This window comes from Dermacentor albipictus, chromosome 6, assembly GCF_038994185.2.
Source record: "Dermacentor albipictus isolate Rhodes 1998 colony chromosome 6, USDA_Dalb.pri_finalv2, whole genome shotgun sequence".
In the NCBI taxonomy this organism is placed as follows: domain Eukaryota; kingdom Metazoa; phylum Arthropoda; class Arachnida; order Ixodida; family Ixodidae; genus Dermacentor; species Dermacentor albipictus.
The window spans coordinates 42,264,944-42,287,067 of record NC_091826.1 but is presented as its reverse complement, the minus strand read 5'-3'; the positions used below and the strand labels follow the sequence as shown (position 1 = coordinate 42,287,067).

At 47.0% G+C, this 22,124-nt stretch overlaps 1 protein-coding gene across 1 annotated transcript; it reads left to right on the top strand.

Annotated features, from left to right (window-relative positions):
• Nucleotides 1–3,299: 3,299 nt before the first annotated feature.
• LOC135920729 (uncharacterized) lies at nt 3,300–13,550 on the top strand. The gene is made up of 5 exons (XM_065454959.1): nt 3,300–3,425; nt 6,366–6,566; nt 7,905–8,100; nt 9,964–10,181; nt 12,268–13,550. The coding sequence occupies exons 1-5, from the start codon at nt 3,337–3,339 to the stop codon at nt 12,725–12,727; spliced, it is 1,164 nt and encodes a 387-aa protein (XP_065311031.1). The 5' UTR covers nt 3,300–3,336; the 3' UTR covers nt 12,728–13,550.
• The last annotated feature ends 8,574 nt before the right edge of the window (nt 13,551–22,124 follow it).

The window sequence follows — 22,124 nt, the reverse complement described above, 5'->3', positions numbered from 1 at the left end:
TGTGCTGTCAGCAAGCGCCGCAAGACGCCTTCTGCCGTTCTCGTGAGAATGGAATGCCGTCTGAGCGAGGCAACGTCTGTTAGACAGAGAGTGAAATGTAGACGAAGATCAAACAACGGTTGAGGAGGACGGAGCTTGTGTTCGCGAATGCGCGGACTGACGAAACACTTGGCCAGGAGATGGAAGGAGAACGGTAGATGGCGCGGACAAGAAAAATAAAACGAACGAACAAGCAATTGCAGTGGTATAGACGCTGACGCGGGAAGACACGACCATTTGGTTTATTAAGATTCGTGACAAGTACGCAGCGGCTCCTTTGCTGGCACGCAACGGGGATAGCCGTTGTAATGAAGTAGACTTGCTCATGTGGTCTTATGGGTCCTGGTTAGGCAATAGTTCTACTGGCGCAGACATGTTTTAGTATATGATCCCTTTATAACTTATACTTTATGGTAGTAGCAGATACCACTAGTGGTCATTATTGTTTTATTACATACATATTTTATGCATATTTTATACATAAAGAATTTTCGCAATTCACTGCTCTATTCAAAACGCGTAACCCCTTGCTTAGCGCCTTGTGGTCGGACCTGCTTTTTCGCCATTAAACCCAGCAGGTCATCATGAAGATGTTCTGAGGGATAATTTACTTCAAATATATTAATGTTGTTCATATTATTGTCCCGCAGTTTATGACAATATTATTAAGTAAATAATGTACATCAAAGAGTCAGACGCAGTCTAGTGCTCTGAGAATGGCCATCAAAAGCTTGATATGCGTATGTCAGCGCACAAGAAAATGCAGGAATTACATCATGACAAGCACCGAGAACTAACCCTTAATTGAAGGATTTATTCAGACAGTGACGTATATAAACAGGCATGCAATAAGCACGTGACATTAGGTACGTGTAGCCATTTGTTGCAAAATAGTTCGCCATCCACCTGGCGCAAGTGCATTATTGAATTCATTGAATTTGTCAAAGTAAAATAAGTCGTAATAATGTTAAAGTATAGCTGACACACAACATGCAGACATGATAGCACCGAATTGTAACTGAAATATACGAGAAAAAATCATTCTGTAACGCGGAAACTCAAACACAAAGCTCTTTTCCAGCTGCCGTGGGGGCGGTACTGTTTTTTGGACGAGGACAGACCGAAAAATCTCGACAAGCTAGTCGCTAACAGCTTCGCTGTAAAAGCTAACGAAAACGCAATTTCTAGAAGCATCACAATACAGCATCCTCCTTCTGGAAGCTGTTCTGGCTACCGCAAAGCAACGACGCCATGGCCTTCGAGATCTTACCGCGCGGGCCAGTATCTCGAAGGCCACGGTGAGGCCGGGGCCGGCCATCAACAAACTGAGCAGGCTTGATAAGTGTAAGCACAATTTTGAGAAGTTTCCAAGAAGTTGAAGCTCACGTCGCTAGCAGAGAGCTGTTTACAACATCAAGATGTTCACTGCGTAAGGCGTTAAAAAAATTACCGACGATTACATTACTTCCTAATGCGAAATTTGAGCGCAGCAAATAAGCTGTTTCACCTTTTCGATAGATTGAGGCAAAGAAATCGAGCAACACATGTATGCGCTATCACAGAATTTTTTTTTCTTATTTTTCACACGTATTCCTTTAACAAAGACTCCACTAACAGTTCTTGACAGTCATGAAGGAAGCTTTGTGGTCGGAGAAATAGACTGATATATGTTCGACTTGGTACACCAATGCTTGATTCTCAAAGACGAGATCTATACAAGTGCCTCGCGAGGTTGTCACAGCCGTGGGACGCGTTACGAGCGAGAGGAACGGGATGTTCTCCCGCATAAGTGTTAGGAAATTGCTGTTTGTCTTTATGTCAACATTAAAGTCCCCCACTACTAACATCGGTGTGGATCGATGGACGGTTAATGCGAGTTGCAGGAAGTGCACGACGTCTTTCGTGAGTGCGGTAGGGGCGAAGTAGGCAGCTACTACCAGCAAGCCGTTGGGCAACTTTGCGGCGCACAGTTCGCCAACTTCATGTGACGTGCCAAACATTTCGACTGGTATTGCAGAGAGACCTGTGCGCAAGTAGATAGCGACTCCCGCCGCTCTGTTGTGCCGTGGGAAGGTGGTCACGTATTCGTCGACGTGCCGGGGCCTACGTGAAATAACCAGCGCGTCGGCAACTGAAGAGCACCCTATCCGCCACACAAGAACAGGGGGGGGGGGGGGACCCTTTCCTCCTCTTTCTGCATGGCGGCGACGGTGTTCTATGCAGTCACGTTATCTTGACTCTCTAGCGGCGTCAGCGGCATCCAGCGGTATCAGTCGATCGCTGCTAGCGCTGGGGGGATGAAAGGGGGGCGGAGCTGGTTACGACGCCGACGACAACGCCGACGACGACGCGAAACCCAGGAACGGACGCCAAAGAGCTGCGCTCTAAAAAGCTTTTAATAAAAGAAATCATAATGGTGAGAGACAAGAGTAAAGTGAGGCACCGCTATGAAGACGTGTCGTAATTCTGCCACCGTCACTTTAACAAACTTTTATGTCAAACCGCAATCGCACATACATCTGGGGTGCAGGAAAGAATTGCGAGTAAAATTCTGTTTGAAATTATTTAAAACCATTTTAATTTATAGGCATGTGAATTTCCACCTGATTCATGTACTGTTTTCCAGTGATGCACCCCGATGGATTACTTTAAGGCTTGTACTGTAAAATTTTCCCCTCTGCAGGAGTCTATCTTTAGAACAAGTGGATAGATAGAATAAACTTTAATGGCCAACAGAAAAGGCGATCTACCCACCCCCCGAAACGCAGGTCAGGGGGCGAGTGCCGCCGCCTCAGATGCAGGCTGGGAGGTCTTGGGTCCCAGCAGCCTCTTCAGCCAGTTGGACGAGCCGGAGCTGGAGCTCAGAGTCCGAGCTGCGCAGCAGGGTCTCCCAGGTGTCCTTACTCGCATGGAATAGAACAAGTGGAGATTCATTTCTGTGGTCGTTTAGCTAAATCCACTCGATTCTTGGTTGACCCCTCTTAGTGGGCATCAGCCTTTGAAGACCAGCATTAAGAGCGTTCCGGCCAATGTTCTTTTCGTTCTGCTTTCGATTTCGCATCATCTGCTCGCATAATCCAAAAACAAACAATCTATATACTTGTTTTGCAAGCCTCACAGTGAAATTTGGTTTACTATGCCACATTGTATATTTAGATGTATATTCGGTTAACATTGAATGCTAAAACCTAATTTGGTATTTGTTTTCGCTTCTTCTTCCTCTTGGCGCGTGCATGCTGGTCTGCACCCGCGTGGGCATGTGCCATTTATTGCTCAGAAGAAGAACACGTAGCCATAATGGAGCCACGAAATCAGTTGCTTGGACAACCGAAAGAAATGACCCGTCCGGCAGGCCTCTGCAGTCGTTTGCTAGCACCATTACAGTGGTATGTCTGAAATGTTTTCCGGTATTTACCAAGCTTGATTTTTGTCGGTTCTGTTCTATTCCTATAGTCACAGGGTTGAAGGACAGGCAGTTCCGATAATTGAAGCATTCGGGCCACTGACGAAAAGCAAGAAGGAAAAGAATTGCCGCGCTCTGCCCTTTCTTTTTTTTTCCTTTGCATTGATTTTCATGCGAAAACGATGGGAAACAGAGCGCAATGGGATGCAAACTTGCTGGAACCTAATTTACAGAAACCGAATCGTGCTTGAACCTAATCAGGAGCATCTCACCAATTAAGGCGGATTGGATCAATGGTGTGGCGCTCAGTGGTTGACGGGGTCGTTCAGCTTTTCTCAAAATTTGCGTTATGCAGAACCTTTCCCATGTGTATTCCGCATTACATTCTCATGGTGCTCCTGACACTCCCTATTTCTGTGTAGCGAGTACGGGAGTTGTTTTCAATCTCTAGTGCATTAAAACTTACGCCACGCCAACGGGACCTGCGTACTTTTGACAAGGAGTGCGCATTAGAGAAGCCAACGCCGTCATATATCAAGAAACGCTTTTTCCTTCTCTCTCTCCCTCTTACCCTTTTAGCTGTTCACACAACGCAAAGTGACTTTGTCTTTAAGGCCGTCCACCCCTCAGCCCCAGGAAACGCGCTCGATGACAGTGTAAACCGGCTGCATTCAATGCAAGCGCAAGGCAGTAAAGTACGCGCACACAGGTTTCGATGCTAATTGAAGTGTTTCTGGATTTGCTCGCAGCCGCCGCAGATACCAAACGAGTTGTATTTACGAAAGTTTGTGTTATTCAGGCCGTCTAATTCTTGGCGCACTGCTGGAGTGCATTGACGCGAAATGTTTTCGGGTGGTTTGTATTCGTGGAAGAGATTGCATCTATTTGTACAAAGTTATATCTACCTACTTCAGGCATTGCGTTTTTAATTGAAAGGTAAATTTTTACACAAGAGTTTCGTGAAATTCCGAAACTTGAAAAACATCAACCATACCGTTTACAAACAAAACTAATTATCTGTCTGTCTGTTCAGTTCTTGCGCCAAACTTCAGAAATGCACCTGCAAAAATCAACATATTAATTGAAACTAATATTTGAGCAGTCACTTGACGTAGAGCAGGATGCGTTGTTGGCCAAGTTGGTTCATTGTAATTGGGAATATTGGTGTCGCTTACTAGACAATCACATGAAAGAAGACAGGACAGGCGCCTGTCCTGTCTTCTTTCATGTGATTGTCTAGTAAGCGCAACCAACGTTCCCAATCACTTGACGTAGGTTGCGTCCCAGAAGATTGGAAAGGAGCATATGTTATCCCTATAGTTAAATCTGGTGTAAAATCGTTTGCTAATAACTACCCACCGCTCTCTCTAACATCTACTGCTTGCAAAACACTTGCGCATATTTTTTAGTGAACTTTATTGGTTTAATCATTTTAAAGCTTATGATTAACACTGACGTAGTAGTTCTGCAGAAACCCGCAAGGTGGAGAGAAGTAATGAATAAAGGGAAAATGAGACATCCACCTGTTCGTAGCAATTGCTACAAAAGAAAACCATACAGGTTCCTCGAAAGAAAAGCCTCATGGTTGAAGAAAAATTCGTCCTGGTCCGGGACTCGAACCCGGGACCACCTCCTTTCCGGGGCAGCCGTGAAAAAACGTCAAACTCTTGCCTTTGCTTCGTGTTGTCGACAAATTCGACTTCGCCCTGCCATCTGCTAGCCGCCTGGTAAGCTCAGATGATAGAGCGGCTGCCCCGGAAAGGCGGTGGTCCCGGGTTCGAGTCCCTGACCAGGACGAATTTTTCTTCAACTATGAGGCTGTTCTTTCGAGGAAGCCGTATGGGTTTCCTTTGTTGCTACGAACAGGTGGATGTCTCATTTTCCCTTTATGATTAACACTGTTGTTGAATGGCTGAGCAGAATTGACGTAAACACAATTATGCAGATTTTCATCCTAACGTTTCGGGCGAAGATATCGTTCAAGCTAACCAATTCGTTCTGTATGTAAATATGCTATTTAAAGTTCTCTTTATGCATAATTATATAGGCTGAAACTGCACAGTAACCTACCAATATATTCGTAGTTTGCCTTTGTCCGTATAGTATTCGTTAAGCATGCGGAGAACTGAACCCCTCCGAGATCCGAATATGAGATCCGAATTTGTACCAAAAGAAGAAAGATGAATTAGCTGTGCGAAAAGGAGAGAATGGAGACAAAAGCGTAGTGCACAAACCAATTTTCCGCCCATCGCTGCTCATTGCCCGACTAAGAGGTCGGCACGACGCAAACCCGCCTATGTAGCAGGCCTGTCCACTTTGCTTTATGACGTCATGCTTCGTGGACAGAAATTTACACTGTAATGCCAACACTTCTTTAAAAGCACAAGGCCGGTGCAGTTCGATCTGTGATGTCATGCTACCTTGCCCGATTGCCACAGAATTCAATGGGGGGGCTCCCGAGTAGCCGTCGGGATTTTGACGTCACTGCAATCATCACTCCCGCCTCGGCAATCGAACTTAAGCGTGAGGTAGCATGACGCCACGAATCGAAGTGAACACGCCTTTTGCCATCTATGTGGTGTTCATAAGCCGCGGTGATTTCGACGTCACCGCTTTGGTCACGCCGGGCCCAGCAATAGAAATTTCGGCCTAGGTAGCGCGATGTCACACAGCACAGTGCACAGACCTGATGTCTATGAGCCACTGCCAAAGCCAATTGCGATGAAAGCGATGACTACAAAATCTCCGCTGTATGGACAGGAGCATTATATGCTTTCTATGGCATACGGGCAAGATAGCATGACGTGAGGAATCGAAATGCACCAGCGTTGTGCTATCTAGGAAGCGTTGTTCCATGTCACATCAATAATTTGATTCTTCAAACACTGCAGTGACTGTGATGTGTTCCACCCTCTTTCTTTAGGTATGGCGTGGTCCTGGCATTCCTAATATTCTTCGTCGTTGCTGGGACAATCTACGGCCTTTTGAAGTTGTACGGCGCTCAAAACTACCCACAAAAGAAAGTTCCGGCGCAAAGGGAGCATATTCCAAGGAGCTTCTACGATGCGGACAACATTTCGGGGTACAGCGATAACATAGTTCCGAATATACTGCACTTGGTAAGGTGAGTCAGATAATTTGAGAAGTCGAGCACTTCTTGTGGCTATTATACAGCTATCAATATTAGTTAAAGGAGGCCTGTTGTAAAATTCTCGCTCCTTGTTCTTTTGAGAAGTGAAGACATTTAAATGATACCAACGTTTTTTCGCTCGGTTTAAAGCGAGTCTATATTTGCGGACCCTCCCGGATTGTCCTGACCGTGCCTGCTTGCTACAGTCTGCAGCACGGCTCATACCTAGGACACTGCTGTTTGCATTAATATATTTGCTTATGTCCACGCTGCCGGCCATACTTTTTTGCGGAATTACTAAGGGACGAATGCATGATACCGGAGTATTCTCATTGCAAGAAATTTACGCCACAAAGAGCACAATTCCTATAATAAAGCAAACCTTCTTATGCGAATTTTTGGGTTTGATGAATGCCACATCTGCTTTAGTCAATTTTACGCCGAGGTAACAACTGTAGAATCGGCCCTCTAAAGTATGCCCGTCCACCCTTGATACATTGTCGAAGCAAATTGGGCCAATACCAAAAATAGTATGAAGCGCCGTCACGTGCGTGGATTGTGTAAAATGGTTGTGTATGGTTTGTGCAAAATTCTGTGTAGCGCATGAAGAGTTGCGTGGCGCTTGCTGGCACTTGCTTACACGCTTCACGCAAGCTTCAGTATCACGTGACTGAGAAATGTGCAGAGTATGGTTTCCGCCAGCTTTACTTCTTTGTGTAGGTGACAACCATTACCCAATCAATCTAAAGCCTCTAGCACCATACGGTGGTAATTTGATGTGTGGTATTACGTAAACGGGACAATATCACCTAATTTTCGCGCATTAAGTATCCATCGCATGTCCCATAGCCAGCTGGAAAATTTTGAGCGCAGCAGGGTTGGTAAAAAGGTTGTGTCCTAACTTTTTTTATGCCGCACCTAAACCATAAAGCAATCTGGCAACACTGAAATGTGGAAAAATAAATTGGCAGGCTCGGTAAGGGGTCCCTCGAGTAACCGAAGCCGGTATCGAAGACCATACTTTTCTCTGCTCCATACATCGGAATTGATGTTGCAGAAAATGGAAATACGGCATGGCCGCCATGATGCGTCTTTGTCTCTGCAAGTGAGATTTGTTGGTTTACTGCTCCTTTTTATCGCGCGAGCGAAGGAATTTCGGGTGGAACTCAAATGCAGCGTTGTTGCGGTAAGTTTTGTTGCAGTCAACACTTAAACATGAATGGCACGTCATGTACTGCTCTGCAATGTTCGCTTCATAGTTAACAAGCACGTCTGTAATGCGGCCTTAGCAGGTATCCGCCGTTAAATGCAATACTTTTGACATCTGCGCAGCTACAATACGCCCAAATTGGAGTTGATTGACGTGGTGACCTTCCGCTCGATGTATCTGAACCATTGGCCCGAGAAGATATACGTTCACTGCAGTCCTTGTGGCTTTGAAGGGAACTACACTCGCTTTCTAGAAGGCATCAACTTCACCTTCATCCCAACAGTTTACCCCACTGAGATTTTTGGCAATCCCATCAAGGTAAGTAAGTGCTCTTTAGCCAGACAGCCTTATGTCCGTACAATTTACAGGTGTTTCCCACAATGATCAGTAGAGGGAACTGTGGCGCTGCTAACGTGTCGGTACCATGGCAACGATGGGTAATGGTAGACGGATTTGTCTAGTCTTCGTGCTTTTGGCTTTTACGTACCTGCGGCGGTGATTATCACGCTTTCTTTAGCAGTATTTTTAAACTATATTAGTTTTCGGAAGACACAAGTTCAGAAGTACCTACCACCCGCGTAATCACTTCAAATTATTGTACTTCTAGTTCAATACTTGCTTAAGATTGTGATTTCGCAAAGCCATTTGAAGCCAAAAAGAAAAAAAAAGCACGACGTTTCGCTAAGCCCGTCTGCTGTAGCTGTCATTCCAACGCGCGCTGAGCCAACACACAAGAAGTAATAGTAGACAATAGCAGAGCAGCTACCTCTGGTGAGTTTTCAAGGAAGCGCGATGCATGCCTCATGCGTAGCCAGAGATTACGAGCACTGGAGCATACAACTATGTGGCACTCCGGGAGCTCTAATATTCAAAATTCCCACGATGACGCAGGCCATGCGTCATAGCCCTATGTGTAGACAATTAGGAAGTTGAATCGAGTTAAATACGTTTACCGCGAGTTGATGTCGGGCCAGCTAATTTGCGCTCATCTTGCCAGTTTGCTCGATTCGTGCTCATCACATGCGGTGGCCATGGCCCATCCTAACCCGCCGGTCTCTTATCGTATGTAGCATTCTGCGTTTGATTTCGTGACTGCTTCCTAATGATAGCAACACTGTTATTCATTGTATTGATGTATACGCATTACACATCTTGAATTAATAGAATTATTGCATACATTCAATTGTTGATTCCTATGGAAGAACTGTTTTTTTTTTTTCGAGACGCGCGTTTAGGGCGGTGACAACGCTGGTAAAAGCGCCACAAATACCCCACACTACTTTTTGTCTTCGCAGGGTCCTTTCGGCTGAAAACTTCGCAAACAATTAGGAACGCATTTGTGGCCGCGCATGAAAGCGCCTTTCATTCAGGACGTGTAGTTAGTCATGTAGAATCTCTTTCGTCTTAACATTTAAAAAAGATCTTTTTTTATAAGGTATTCACGGAGCTCATTCACTGAGATAAGGTATTCACGGAGCACAAAGCTCATTTACATGTTTCTTTTAAATATTCTTTTGAATATCGTCGTATTTGGGGGCAAACTATGTCTGCCTGGTCGAGAAATTCCTGTGCAAGATACCGCGCTCGCTACTCTTATAGAGCTTTCTGCATAGCCTTAAAAAATGCACCTTGTCTGTAAAGTACTGCAAGATGCTTCACAGCATTGTCTGCTTGGCAAGGTAGCACTGCAGATGAAGACTAAAAATAATAAGTGCTTGGACGATGTGCTCAAAGGTACATGAAAATATTTACCCGATGTTGTTTAAGCTCCTGAAAATATTTAAGCATTGATCAATGTGCTGTAGCAGGACACATTGCCGCAAAACGGTATTCGTTCTTGCTACAGATTTCCTAAAGTGCGTTTCAGCAAACGTCCAAGCCATTCGGCGCCTTACTCTGCAGCAAGGGCACCTTGTGAAGCGCTGAGTACGAACCAGCACAGGGAATTATGCTAAGCCTGACTTACAGCTAAGCGATATGTTAGAAGTTATAGCTTTGATGCCCGACATTAAATCCTGCTTTTTTAATATTCACCCAGGCTTCAAAGTAATATTTATGTGAGCGACTGCATGTTGCCGGAAGCAGTAGGGCCTAAATGGGAATAAATTTTGTGCATGTGGCACAGTGTTTTGCTGAAATCGTCGCCGACCCAATTGGTTCACACCTGCATTTGCCGCGCAGGTATCTCACCACGCAACCGACGTGATCCGCATCAAAGGTCTGATGAAGTACGGAGGCTACTACTTTGACCGAGACGTGTTCGTGATTCAATCCCTGCGACGTTTCCTGCGCTACGAGGCAACCATCACCTTCGAGCCCGGGGACGCCTTGGGAAACATGATGATGTTCTTTCACAAGGAATCGCGCTTCCTACGGCTCTACCTGGAGACCTACCGCCAGTAAGTCGGGCAGTAATACTTTACTACTTTACTACTCCTGATACTACTTTTTCCCTTGAGAAGTGAGGTCGACGGTTCGAAGCGAATAGAATCTATCGAGTACGATGACAACAGCCAACATAGCTCACTCTGGAGAGAAAAAAAAGAAGATAAGGCTACGGCACAGTGCCCACGCATGGACACGGAAACCGCTGGCACTCCACCATGATACATCAATTTCATGTTTGCCAGTTCAATAGACGAATGCCCAACGTAAGCGCGAACATGGCTATGGAAACCATACGCGACAGGATCGTATATTGAGGTGGAGCAATGGAGGCTCTTGGTGTTTAAGAAGGTTGTCATTCTCAGGCCCTTTGCACAAGAAGTTGAGTTCTCGGTGTGAATCAACAGCAGGCGTAGACTACGACATGCGGTTGAGAGAAAATCCTTGGTACTAAGGCTTAGGGGGTCGATAGGTTAACTAGGTTAGGCACCCACACACGCGAGTCCGGTATTAGGGCAAACGCAAGCCCAAGGGGATAGGGTCTGGCCGCTTGACTGTGCCGTAACGGGATGAGCAGACGCGCAAATGTGAATGGTCTGCACGGTGCAGCCACCTGATGGCACAGAGCTCAACCATACACAGCAGCAGTAACGAAGTGTATTCTTCTTTGCTGCTGGTGTGTATTTTTCGCAGGAGTGTAATCATCAGCACGTTGTTTTTATAAAAGTTTAAAAAGTTTTACAGTTGGTTAGAGCAATATTAGCGCTTTGTGTGGCTGGTTAAGAGGAAGCTTTAGCTCGGGCCCAACTCCGACGCGGCCTATTCAAATACATGTAAAAACGCAAAAACGTTTTTCTGAGACAACCCCAGGACCGATATTAATGAAATTTGTTGCATTTGAGAGAGAAAGTTAAATTCTAGTGACTGCTGGAAGCGGAATAATGATTTAGGGCTTGAATGTTGTGAAAAAGATATTCAAAAATTCAGAAGTTTGAAAAAAATAGAAGCACGAAGTTTACAAACTAATAGCTCTGCATGAAACACAGATATCGCAATTCTGTAAACGGCATCCATTAGACCATTCAAAGCGGACAAATTTGATATGTCACTTCATATCTTAAGTGAATTTGTTACGTTATTTACGAGGGTTATGCAAAAGTTGTAATAACGCATTGACACATTTTTAGGTTCATGTGTAACATATCAATTTTGTCCGCTTTAGATGTGCTATCAGATTCAATTCACAAAATTGCGATATCATTTTTTCTCGCTGGGTTACGGAGTTCTAAACTTTATAGTTTCGTTTTCTGAAAATTTGCAATTTTTGTCAATTTTTTATAAAACATTTACAACCTAAATCGAAAATTCAAAGCAAACAGTCATTACACTTTAAGCTTTTCTTTTAAATGCAGTGAACTCCGTCAAATTTGGTGCAGTGGTTGCCGAGAAAAACGAATTCTCCTTTTACATGTATTTAGATAGGAGCACCCGAGCTAAAGCTTCTTCTTAAGCGCTGCGCCAACAAATGGCGGGATCGTGCAGACCGATCAGGCCGCTCACGTACGTCTACGCTAAAGTTCCTTCAGAAGCTTGAGTTTATCCCTCCAGCCATTTGCCGAAATGACCAGCTTGCCTGCGGTTACCGGAATACCAGACACGTTTGGCACTACGACTGAATGCTCGCGACGCACGCTGCTTCGATAGCTCTCGGTCGACGGCCAAGCGGCTAGCGGAGAGGTTTCGCGCGGGCGGGGTCGGGACCCAAAACAACCGGAAGTGGACGATGTGACGTCGCATCGTGATGCAAACCAGTGAAGGCGGAGCTTAGCGCCGATTGCTCGGCGAACGAGTTGAGGAGGAAAAGCATGGCTAGGGAGGAGGGTAACTTCTAATCGCTTGTAGCTCCATTAATGCGTAACGCTTCACTTAAATTGTGGTTCGATTGTATGTACTTAAGCTGTACCCTACGCGTCTACAAAATTTGCCCGAACCATTTCAGGGGCCGTTTAAGGAAACTAGGAGGCGTGGCGGTGTGGAGGTGCAGAGCCTCTTAGATACGCCGCACCTCTCTCTTCAACGGTTCTGATTTCCACTGTGCAGGTTCAACGACTCACTTTGGTATTACAACGCCGGCCAGCTGCCCACCAAAGCTGTGCTCACTACGCACCCGCATCTCATCCACCGAATGAAGTACGGCATCGAAGGCGGACTGGACATGCTAGGCGTCCTGTACGAGCCTCACGCCTACCCGTACTGGCGGAACGCTTTTACCATCCACCTGTACACGGTTCACCGCGGGGAGTCACCATACGATCCACTGCACGCGGCTACGTTTAACGAAACCAACATCCGGGACCTCGACAATGCCTTTGGACAGATGGCGCGCTCGGTTCTGTTCGGAACCTCCGCCTTCGTGCCCCTGGACGCCCCCGTGCGGAGCGTCGCCGAACTCGCGGCTAGAAAGGATCGGGGCGAAGACCTTACCAGCATGCGCCCAGGAAATGAGCGGCCATTTTATTACCCTGTGATCAACACCACCAAGTTTAAACGCCATCACTGACGCAAGCTCACATGGGGGTTGTGTACGGGGCGCTCTTTACTTGTGAATTAATTTCAAAACGTAAAAAAAGTGTTCTGGTTTACTGAACAGGCCCAGTGTGCTTAGGCCGAAGTATTGTGATGCATAGAGTGTAAAATGTTTGATGAGTTTTTGCAGCTACAACTGCTAGTGGTTGAGTCCCTCGTGTTTTTTTTTAATGTCTAGCAGTGTTAACCACCTTCCCTTGATGGAAAACTACAGGAAAGGGTCAGTTTTCTTTCTCCAGTGCCCTTATATGTGCTGAATCTAAACAACTTTTGCTACTTGAGCAGAAGACGTGTGACGGCGATGCTCCTATCGTTACTTTTGCTCTGGCCCCGCTGGAAAGTTCTGTTCATTTGTTACCTGTAACGTGTATAGCACATACACAATTCAGATTAATGATGAGCAGGGAGAACTTCCAAGAAGTTAGGGTTTTTCCGCAGGTTTCTGGAAAGACAAACCATTGTTCCTGTGAACTTCAGTAAAGGACTTCTGGGTGTACAAATACGTTTACTCGAATTTATCATCAGCATCGCCAATAATTCTGTCTTGCTGCACGTTATTTGAACCAATGCTGTCAAATGAGAGTTTCCCTGGGAGAGTCAAAATCACATTCACTTGTTCACGCACTCCTGAAAAAAAAGAAATACATGAAACTCTCAACCTTTACAATTTTAGCCTACTTCTGGTCAGATATATTCCATGCCTCGTTGAACTCTAATTTACTTTCTTGTACTAAGGAGATCGTCGTATTTCATCTATAAATCTTTTGATGCTGATCGTTTTTGGTAGTCTTGGATTTTCGAGTACAAGTGTCAGAGGATATAAATAAAACTGAAGATACTTCCCTAGAGAAATTCCTGACATACTACCCAAGGTGTTTAGGTGTAGGTATACATTAAAATATATAAGGGCGGGATGATAAACAAGAGAGAAGATATCAAATCAGTAAGATTAAAACAAATACTGAGCAGTTCGGAAGCAGAAGCGACATGCACAAACGATCAACTTTCACTTTTATTGCTGCGTATTTGTGCAACGCCTAAATGGTGTTTTCAATGTTGCCTTTTCCTTTTTAGAAAAATATCGATACTGATTTATCTTTTATCGGAGCCAACCTAGAGTCTATGTTTAGTTTGCTTTATCAAGTAGGACATAATAAGTACTTTCCGTTCGAAAACTGATAGGGAAACCTGATAAGTACAGTCTACGCACCATGACCGCTAAATATGAAGCCAACTCAGAAACGCAAAAATTGAGTGCAGAAAAGATTGTTAGGACTTTCTGTGCGGTGTTATTGACATCACCGATTGGAACACCATTTGAAAAAAAAAAGCAGGCGAAGACAAAACTAAAAAGAGTCATTTGCATGTGCCCTAATGAATCACTATTGTAATTTTTATCGTCTCTCATAGAACTTACAATAGAATTACATACAGACCTCAGCCCACCTTCACACCTTGCGCCAAGCACCCGTCCCTCATTTGGGCCGATCTGGCGCTTCCCAAGCCTGTCGCAAATACCGAGGCTGCTCTATAGTCCCTCGTAACGAACCGCCCCAAGACCGAGCTAGGGACGCAGAATTTATTCGCTTGCGCAAAGAGAACGACGACCTCAAAAACGCTATCAAGCGGCTAGTTAACGAAATGGCAGAGATCAGGAAACTCGTTTCCAATGTGTCGGGTAACGGTGCGTCAGGCAGGGCCACCGAGACTTCAATACCAGCTCCGGTAGAAGGTACTGCGACGTCCTCCAAAGGCAGGGCAGTAGTCAAACAAACAGGTGAATCGGGAGTGTTGTCCGCCGAATTCAGCGAGATTAATCAAACTCCCATTTGGCTTGCAAACGGCTTCAAACCTGCCACGGCTAGCGTCAATTGCCTCAACGATAACGTTCTCCTAATTCAGGTTGTGCTCGGAGACCCCAACAGGGGCCTCGGAATTCTCGCGGATCGCATGGACGCCATTGAGGCGCGAATGGCGTCGATGCCTCCGTCGTACAACCGCTACCCGTTCACGCCATACTAAAGGAAACTATGACTTCAGCATCCCACCAGCACGGCCACAGGAGATCCCAGTCTTTGCGCAGCCCTCACTACCCCGTTAGTTGGTAGTCCGTCCGGTCCGCCATAATGGATAGATCCAAAGCGAGTTTCGCCTTTGGAAATGGAACTGCAGGGGGTATTCTAACAAAAAATCCCCTCTGCAGTAGTTTTGGTAGGTCACTGCTCTCCAGGAAACATTAGTCTCCGCCGCCTCGCTCCCGGTTTAGAGGGCCGTGTCGGGCCGGCCCGGGGGGCGAGGAATTCGCACCTTGATCGATAAAAGGCTGACGAAACTCACCAACGACGTCAGCTGGCGAGTGGTAGAATCGAATATGTGATGGTTGAAATCCTGCTCGATGTACCGCAGCAGAATCAGCGCAGAAACTGCGTGTTCGTCCTCAATATCTACAGCAACCCCAAGGACTCGCGCCAGCAGTTCAAGACCATCCTCAAGAAAGCGAAGAACATGGCCGGCCCTCGACCCTTGGTCGTCGACGGTGACTTCAATGCACCGTACGGCATCTGGGGTTACGTTTTCGACATTACCAAGGGTCACAACCTGTGACAAGGCACCAACAATATGGACCTCACTCTGGTCACTTACAAGGATTTTTCTTCGCGCATCAGCGACTCCATCACCCGGGACTAGACACCCGACCGTGCATTCGTCAGGAACATTGAAGACATCGGCTAGGAGAACACCGCCATGGAGTTCGGCAGTGACCACTACATTCTCGAAACCAACATCAAGGTGTCTTGGAGCAGCGTCAGTGAAAGAACGCGGCAGAGCCAGGGCACCAGCCACTCTCGAAGACTGGTACGAAGGCGTCCGGAACGATGCTTTCGTGGCCACCAAGAAAGTGGAAATACATCTCAACGTCGAGCGGACGGACAGCAAACTCGCCCACCTGATCGAGGCCAAAACGCCCTGCTGCGCCAATAGAAGGTTCAAAGGCTCAATCGCAGACTCCGAAAGAAGATCTCGGAGCTCAACAAGGTCATCGATGACCACTGTAAGGCGCTACGCCAGTAGCGGGGCGGGCTCTGCGAATCCATCCATGGAGAGATGCCCAACGGCAAATCCTGGGGTATGCTGAAGCACTTTCTTGACGAAAGCGGCTCGAAGTGAAATCAGAGGCATACGTTGGCCCGGGCGCTTCAAGAAGCCACCAGGTCTCACACGGTCGATGAACTCGCCTCAAAACTCATACAGAAGTACTTGACTGTCAGTCGCGACGCAGATCCGGTGACCCAACTCCCGGACTACCGAGGCCCTCCATGCCCCGAGCTGGACGAAGACTTCTCCGTTGCCGAGGTCAGACCGGCCATCTTCACGCTCAGCCGCAAGTCTGCGCCGCGTCCAGACGGTGTCACCAACAGAATGTAGAGAAACCGCGAGGACACGTCGATCGCCCTTCTGACCGAGAAGATCAACGAGCTCTGAAAAAATCGGCGTTGTTCCTACAGAATGGAAGATGCCCTGCACGGTGCTAATTCCCAAGTCCGGCGATGCCCCGAACATCGAGAACCTCAGGCCGATTCCTCTAACCTCCTGCGTCGGCAAGGTAATGGAGCGCGTCGTCCCCAGCAGGCTCAACGGGCACTTCGAAGTCAACGAGGCTTACAGCTAGGTACAACATGATCGGCTTCCGCACCGGACTCTCAATGCAGGATGCCATGAAACTAATCAATCTTCATATTGTGGATGGCCGTTCCAGAGACGTCAAGGCTCTCCTCCGTCTGGAACTCGAGAAGGTTTTCGACAACGTACTTCACAGCTTCATCGTAAATACCATTTCAGACCTGAGTCTCGGTTGCAGATTACACAGCTACGTCAACTCTTTCCTAACGGACAGCAAGGCCAAGCTTCGCATTGGGGACTTCCGCTCCGATGATGTGGCCCTCGGAGGGTGGGGCACTCCTCAGGGTGCCGTCATTTCTCCCACACAGTTTAACGACTGTATGATTGGTATTTCCGAGAGGTTGGCACGCGTCGAGGAAGTCAAGCACACCATCTACGCCGACATCACCTTATTGTGCTCCGGCGGCTGCGAGGGAAGAGCGGAAGAGTAGAAGAAGCCATCCAGGAAGCTGTCGACGTGATTGAGGTGTATATCCGTCGCACCGGAATTCGATGCCTCAATGTTATTCGGGTCCTGGGCGTGTTTGTTCGCGGGAACGGAACTGCTTTCCGCCTCGTTCGCAGAATTGCAAACCGGCAGTGAGGCATGAAGGAAAATAATTTCCTCAGACTCATCAATGCCTTCGTATAGCACAACATTCATTTGGGCCAAATGGTGCATACTTCAATTAGGAAGGAACAGTGCCAACTAAGACGATCACGAGAGGGAGAACGACGCAGGACAAGTGCTCCCTCTCGTGATCGTCTTAGCTGGCGCTGTTCCTTCCTAATTCAAGAATGCCTTCATACTATGCCACTTCACGTACATTGTTTTTATACAGAACTGGCTCAAAGCGGAGCGGGACAAGCTCAACGCTTTCATCCGCAAATAAGTCAAGAGGCATCTCGGGCTACCCATCAGAACCGATACCGAGGATCTCCTCAAAGTGGGGGTGCATAACACCACCGAGGAGATTGCCCAAGCCCAAGAACATGCGCAACTCACTCGCCTGAGCACCATAGCGGCAGGTAAATGCATCCTAGAAAAGCTGGGTTACCACCCTGTCGGATTCCCTATGGTCAGTACCCCGATCCCTAGGTGCATTCGAGACAAGTTCGAAGTAACCACTACTCTCCGAAACGTCCATCCGTTCAACAACGAGGGCAGACGCAAGGCCAGAGGAGCAGCCATCCTCAAACAGATCGTGCACGAGACATTCGAGTCAGCCTCATCGACGCCGTGGTGTATAGCGATGGGAACACCTTTGGCGTCGTTGTGGTCTACTGCAGCGGCAAGATTTCGTATAGTGCCTCAATTCGCACTTTAGACGCCGGAGTCGCCGACCGAGCTGCCATCACCCTCGGCTTGCTAGACAGTCGTGGGTCCAAGTTCTATACCGATTCGAAAACGGCAGTTACGGCTTTTCAGAAGGGTTGCATCACCAAGGAAGGTGCTCGTCTTCTTAGCAGCACGAGTCCATATGCTCTCACGCATCATTCAATGCACTGGTTTCCCGCTCACGTAAGGTCGGTCGAGGGTGCTCCCCCGAACCTCAATGAGTCTGCTCACGAGGCTGCGCGTGACCTCACCGACCGCGCTTCCTCTGCAAGAAGCACCAAATCCCCTCCTCCCTGCGGCCACAGGGCCACACGACCAAGCTCCCACTACTCACAACGAGATTGTTAAATTCTTCTACACGTCTAGAAGGGTCTTTCCACCCCCTCACCCCAAGTTGAATATGGCGCAAGCCATTTCACCTAGACTTCCACAGACCAGCACATATCCATGTCTGTCCGTTCTCGACGAGGCTTACCCCGACGTGTATCGCGACGACGCCTGCCCGTCCTGCGGGCAGACCTCCACTCTAGTGCACATGATCTTGGAGTACGAGTCGACATACCCCAAGTTCATCAAGGAGGAGCGGCAATCGCTTCTGCGTAGCCCTGCTCTAGAAAAGCAAATCCTGGCTGTCCGGCTTCCCGCAACCGGGCTTGTGGGCTCGACCTGACAGTCTTGACGTTGGACGAGTTCGCGTCCTCGCCAGACCTGCGATTAAGTTTCTTCACTCGCTGACTCATTCGAGCACATGTTTGCTACCATACTCGATCGCACAGCGTTCGGCCACAAGTCCTCCGTGAATAAAGGGAAAATCAGACATCCACCCGGTTGTAGCAATTGCTACAAAGGAAACCCATCCGGGTTCCTCGGAAGAAAAGCCTCAAAGTGGAAGAAAAATTTGTCCTGGTCCGGGACTCGAACCCGGGACCACCGCCTTTCCGGGGCAGCCGCTCTACCATCTGAGCTAACCATGCGGCTAGCAGATGGCAGGGCGAAGTTGAATTTCTCGACAAGTCCTTCGTAATTAGAAAAAGCGCAGCTGTAAGCCCTTGCATCATTCTGATGTCTCCACAAACGTTGACGCACCATTCCATCGTCGAAGATCTTGCCGTCCCCATAATTCAGTTCGGTGTTCACCTAACACATGCAAAAGGCAAATAGATTTATTTTGCACTTGAGGGGCTGCTGTACCAACTAAAGCCACAAAATGTGAAACTTGTGCGCTCTAAGCGTATGGTTTAAACGTAATTACAACTCTAAAATTTCCAGCGCATCTTTCCAAAATGGATTTACCAGTCGCTGAACACGTTGAAAATCCTTACCGTGTGCGTAAAAAAATGGACTGCTTGCTCCACCGCGGTCTTTATGTAAACAGTGGGCAGTGTTCGTTTTCCTTCACCTAACCACGATGAAAGCGCAGAGAATGAAATACTGTAAGAGCCGCGCGGGATCTCATGCACCATTGTCCACACATTAAAGCTTTCATGCAGTCATCTGCATGCCGCGTAATTTACGTTCTTCATATCCATTCGTTTATGCCCATTATATTAATTTCACAGCGCCAGATAGAAACCATATAGATCACGGCTTACGAAGAAGCTGTAGTTCGGGAGCACCGTATAAAAATACATGCGCAAGGAGAAAAAATTTTCCTCACCGAACATCAAACCATTGTTCGTAACGTTGGTTGCATTTAAGAGAACACACACACACACACACACACACACACACACACACACACACACATATATATATATATATATATATATATATGTAGGTAATGGCGATAGCTGTTTTTGGTATTGAACAAGTTGATTGGTATACTGCGCTCCAGTTGCTTTAGGTTGTAGATTTTCGTGAAATTTGGCACAACCTGTCAATGTATGAGCAATATAATTGCTTTTGACTAGGGATACGTCTTTTTTTTTGTTTAACCGAAGTGCAGTAAAAAATTGATTGACATCGTTTCAAGCGTTCGCCATTTAGGAGATTTATCCCTTTCCTTTGAATAATCAAATCAGCGTTGGTACAGCAGTAATTTCTCGTATCATCGCCACTTTTGAGAATCTTAAGTTAGACCTAATTGATACGACATATTGCAAGGAATATTCCATATAAGCTAAAGTTCGCAAGAAGGGCAGGACAGATGGTCTAACTACACGCATAATACAACCACTTGAAGCTCACACTTGCCTGTTGTTTGAAATGGTAACTGTAATTGGAAATGGTATTCCAGTGAAAGTATCCTCTTTTCCTGAATTTCTTGCGCTTTCTCAAAAGTAAGAACATGCCGCATTTTCCAGTGTATAAGTCGGACTCTTGTATAAGACGCACTTCTTGCCCAAAGCAGCGATGTTTACGAAAAAGTTCACGTATAAAACACTCCCTTGTATAAGACGCACATTTTATACCGTAGTACACACCTTGCAACGAGGTACTATAGAGTTCTCATGTACATCCCTTCGTCGCGGAATGCCGAACTTACCTCAAGCGTAGGTCGTATGTATAGTCCATTATTTACTGTAGCGTGGCAGAATGACATGGTACAGAAACGAAATGACAACGCGCGCTAATACACACACAGGCGACACAATGCTAACAGTAGTATACAAGAATTACCCCGGTTTTCATTCATTAGATAAGTCATCATTAGTTATCAAAGAGTCAGTTATTTTGGCCTTCTGCATGCTGCACGCAATGTGCCCACCACTTACACGAAAAGCTGAAAGATTAATAACGCGACACAGAACATTTTGTGTCTCTTTGAATGGAGTATAGCGTTCAGCTCGCATCCTAAATACGGAATCTAAAAAAAATGTTACAGTGACGTTATCCTTCGTGAGCGCAGGTGAAGAGGAAGCATATGGGTACGATAGCGCACACGACGCTATTGGACTTCGGTGCACCTAGACGCTTACACTGTCCACATCACGGATTGTATTCAAGACTAGGTTCGCGACGCTGCACCTCACGCAGCACCCGCCGGAGAAGAACGTCCCGTTTTAAGCATTCGCATACTATATAAATCATCCAGCATAGCGTCAGCGCGTACAGGCACAAATGAGCGCTTCACCCTCGATAACCACGGACATGCGCATGACTAAACGCTGGCGTGAGGAATCGCGGCAGCAACAGCGAGCGAAGTGACGTTCGCACTGTCTATCGCTCCAACAGAAACTCATCGGTGAAAACGCAGTGTGGGATCACGTATACTGTGCCCCTAAAGGGTATCGCTTTCAAGATAAAGCCTTCGCGACCACTCGCAGCTGAAGTACAACGCCCCTCCCCCTCCTTCCGCTCCTCGGTTAACATGCTCGCGACGGAATACGGCGCGCTTCGTACCCTTGCGCATGCGAGATGGAGCCGCCATTGTCGGCCCGCCGTCGCACGCTTTCACTCGAACCCACAGCGTACGGTGCGCGAGGACGATGTTATCACGAGACCAAACCGATGCGCATGCATCGCAACGGAAACGCGTAGCAACTGCCAGAGGACATGAACCCAGCTCGCATCCACCTTCCCTCCCCTTCGCACTTCGCTCAACGTTACCTACACCATCCTTGGTTGCCACGCAACCGCGCTCTTTCCTACTTTCCCCGGCACGCTATTTTGATCCCCTCGAGGATCTTGATCCTCGTTCGGTTCCTTCGTGGCCTCACACATGTCCCGCCAATTTGAAGAGATGGCCAGTTACGCTTGCGCATGAAGCAAACGCTCCACGGCCCGCTGTTGTGGCACACCTTGATTTTAGCTTCGGTGCCCTGACTACTGGTCATGTACTCCCAAAAGTACAGCTCAGACACGAATTCAGGACAAACAATGCCCTATAATAGCATGTTTTCGCACTGAACAAATTAAGACTTGGCCGGTGAACAATGTTGCGCCTTATGAATCTGGAAAGCAGACGGTGTCGACGACATGGTGGGTTCTTTCATTGCACCTATCCGCATGAGCTTGTTGGAGTGTTCAGCTTCGTTGGAACCCTTATGCGCGCAACGTTGTTTTCTGAGTCAGACAATGCGAGACATGCTGACTCGGGTTTCGCTGGATGACTACACATCAATTCGCAATCAGCATTCATCTCGCTTAGTCATCCAGTGGAGATTCATGAGGTCAGATTTTGTTTGTCGCGAAATGGCGACGACCGGTCGACTAGAAGAGGTTAAAAAAGAAATGTGGAATTTACGTACCCATGATATTGCGAGTACTGCGCAAAACACGGCGAAACTGGATTTTGTAACCATATATTAGGCGTCACCTAATTATCGCTCAGACGCTGGTATAAGAGGTTTCGATCAAGGGAACGACGTATCAACGTGCACGTCATATCACGAGACAAAATACTCGTCCCAGAAGCTGTTTTGGTTACAGC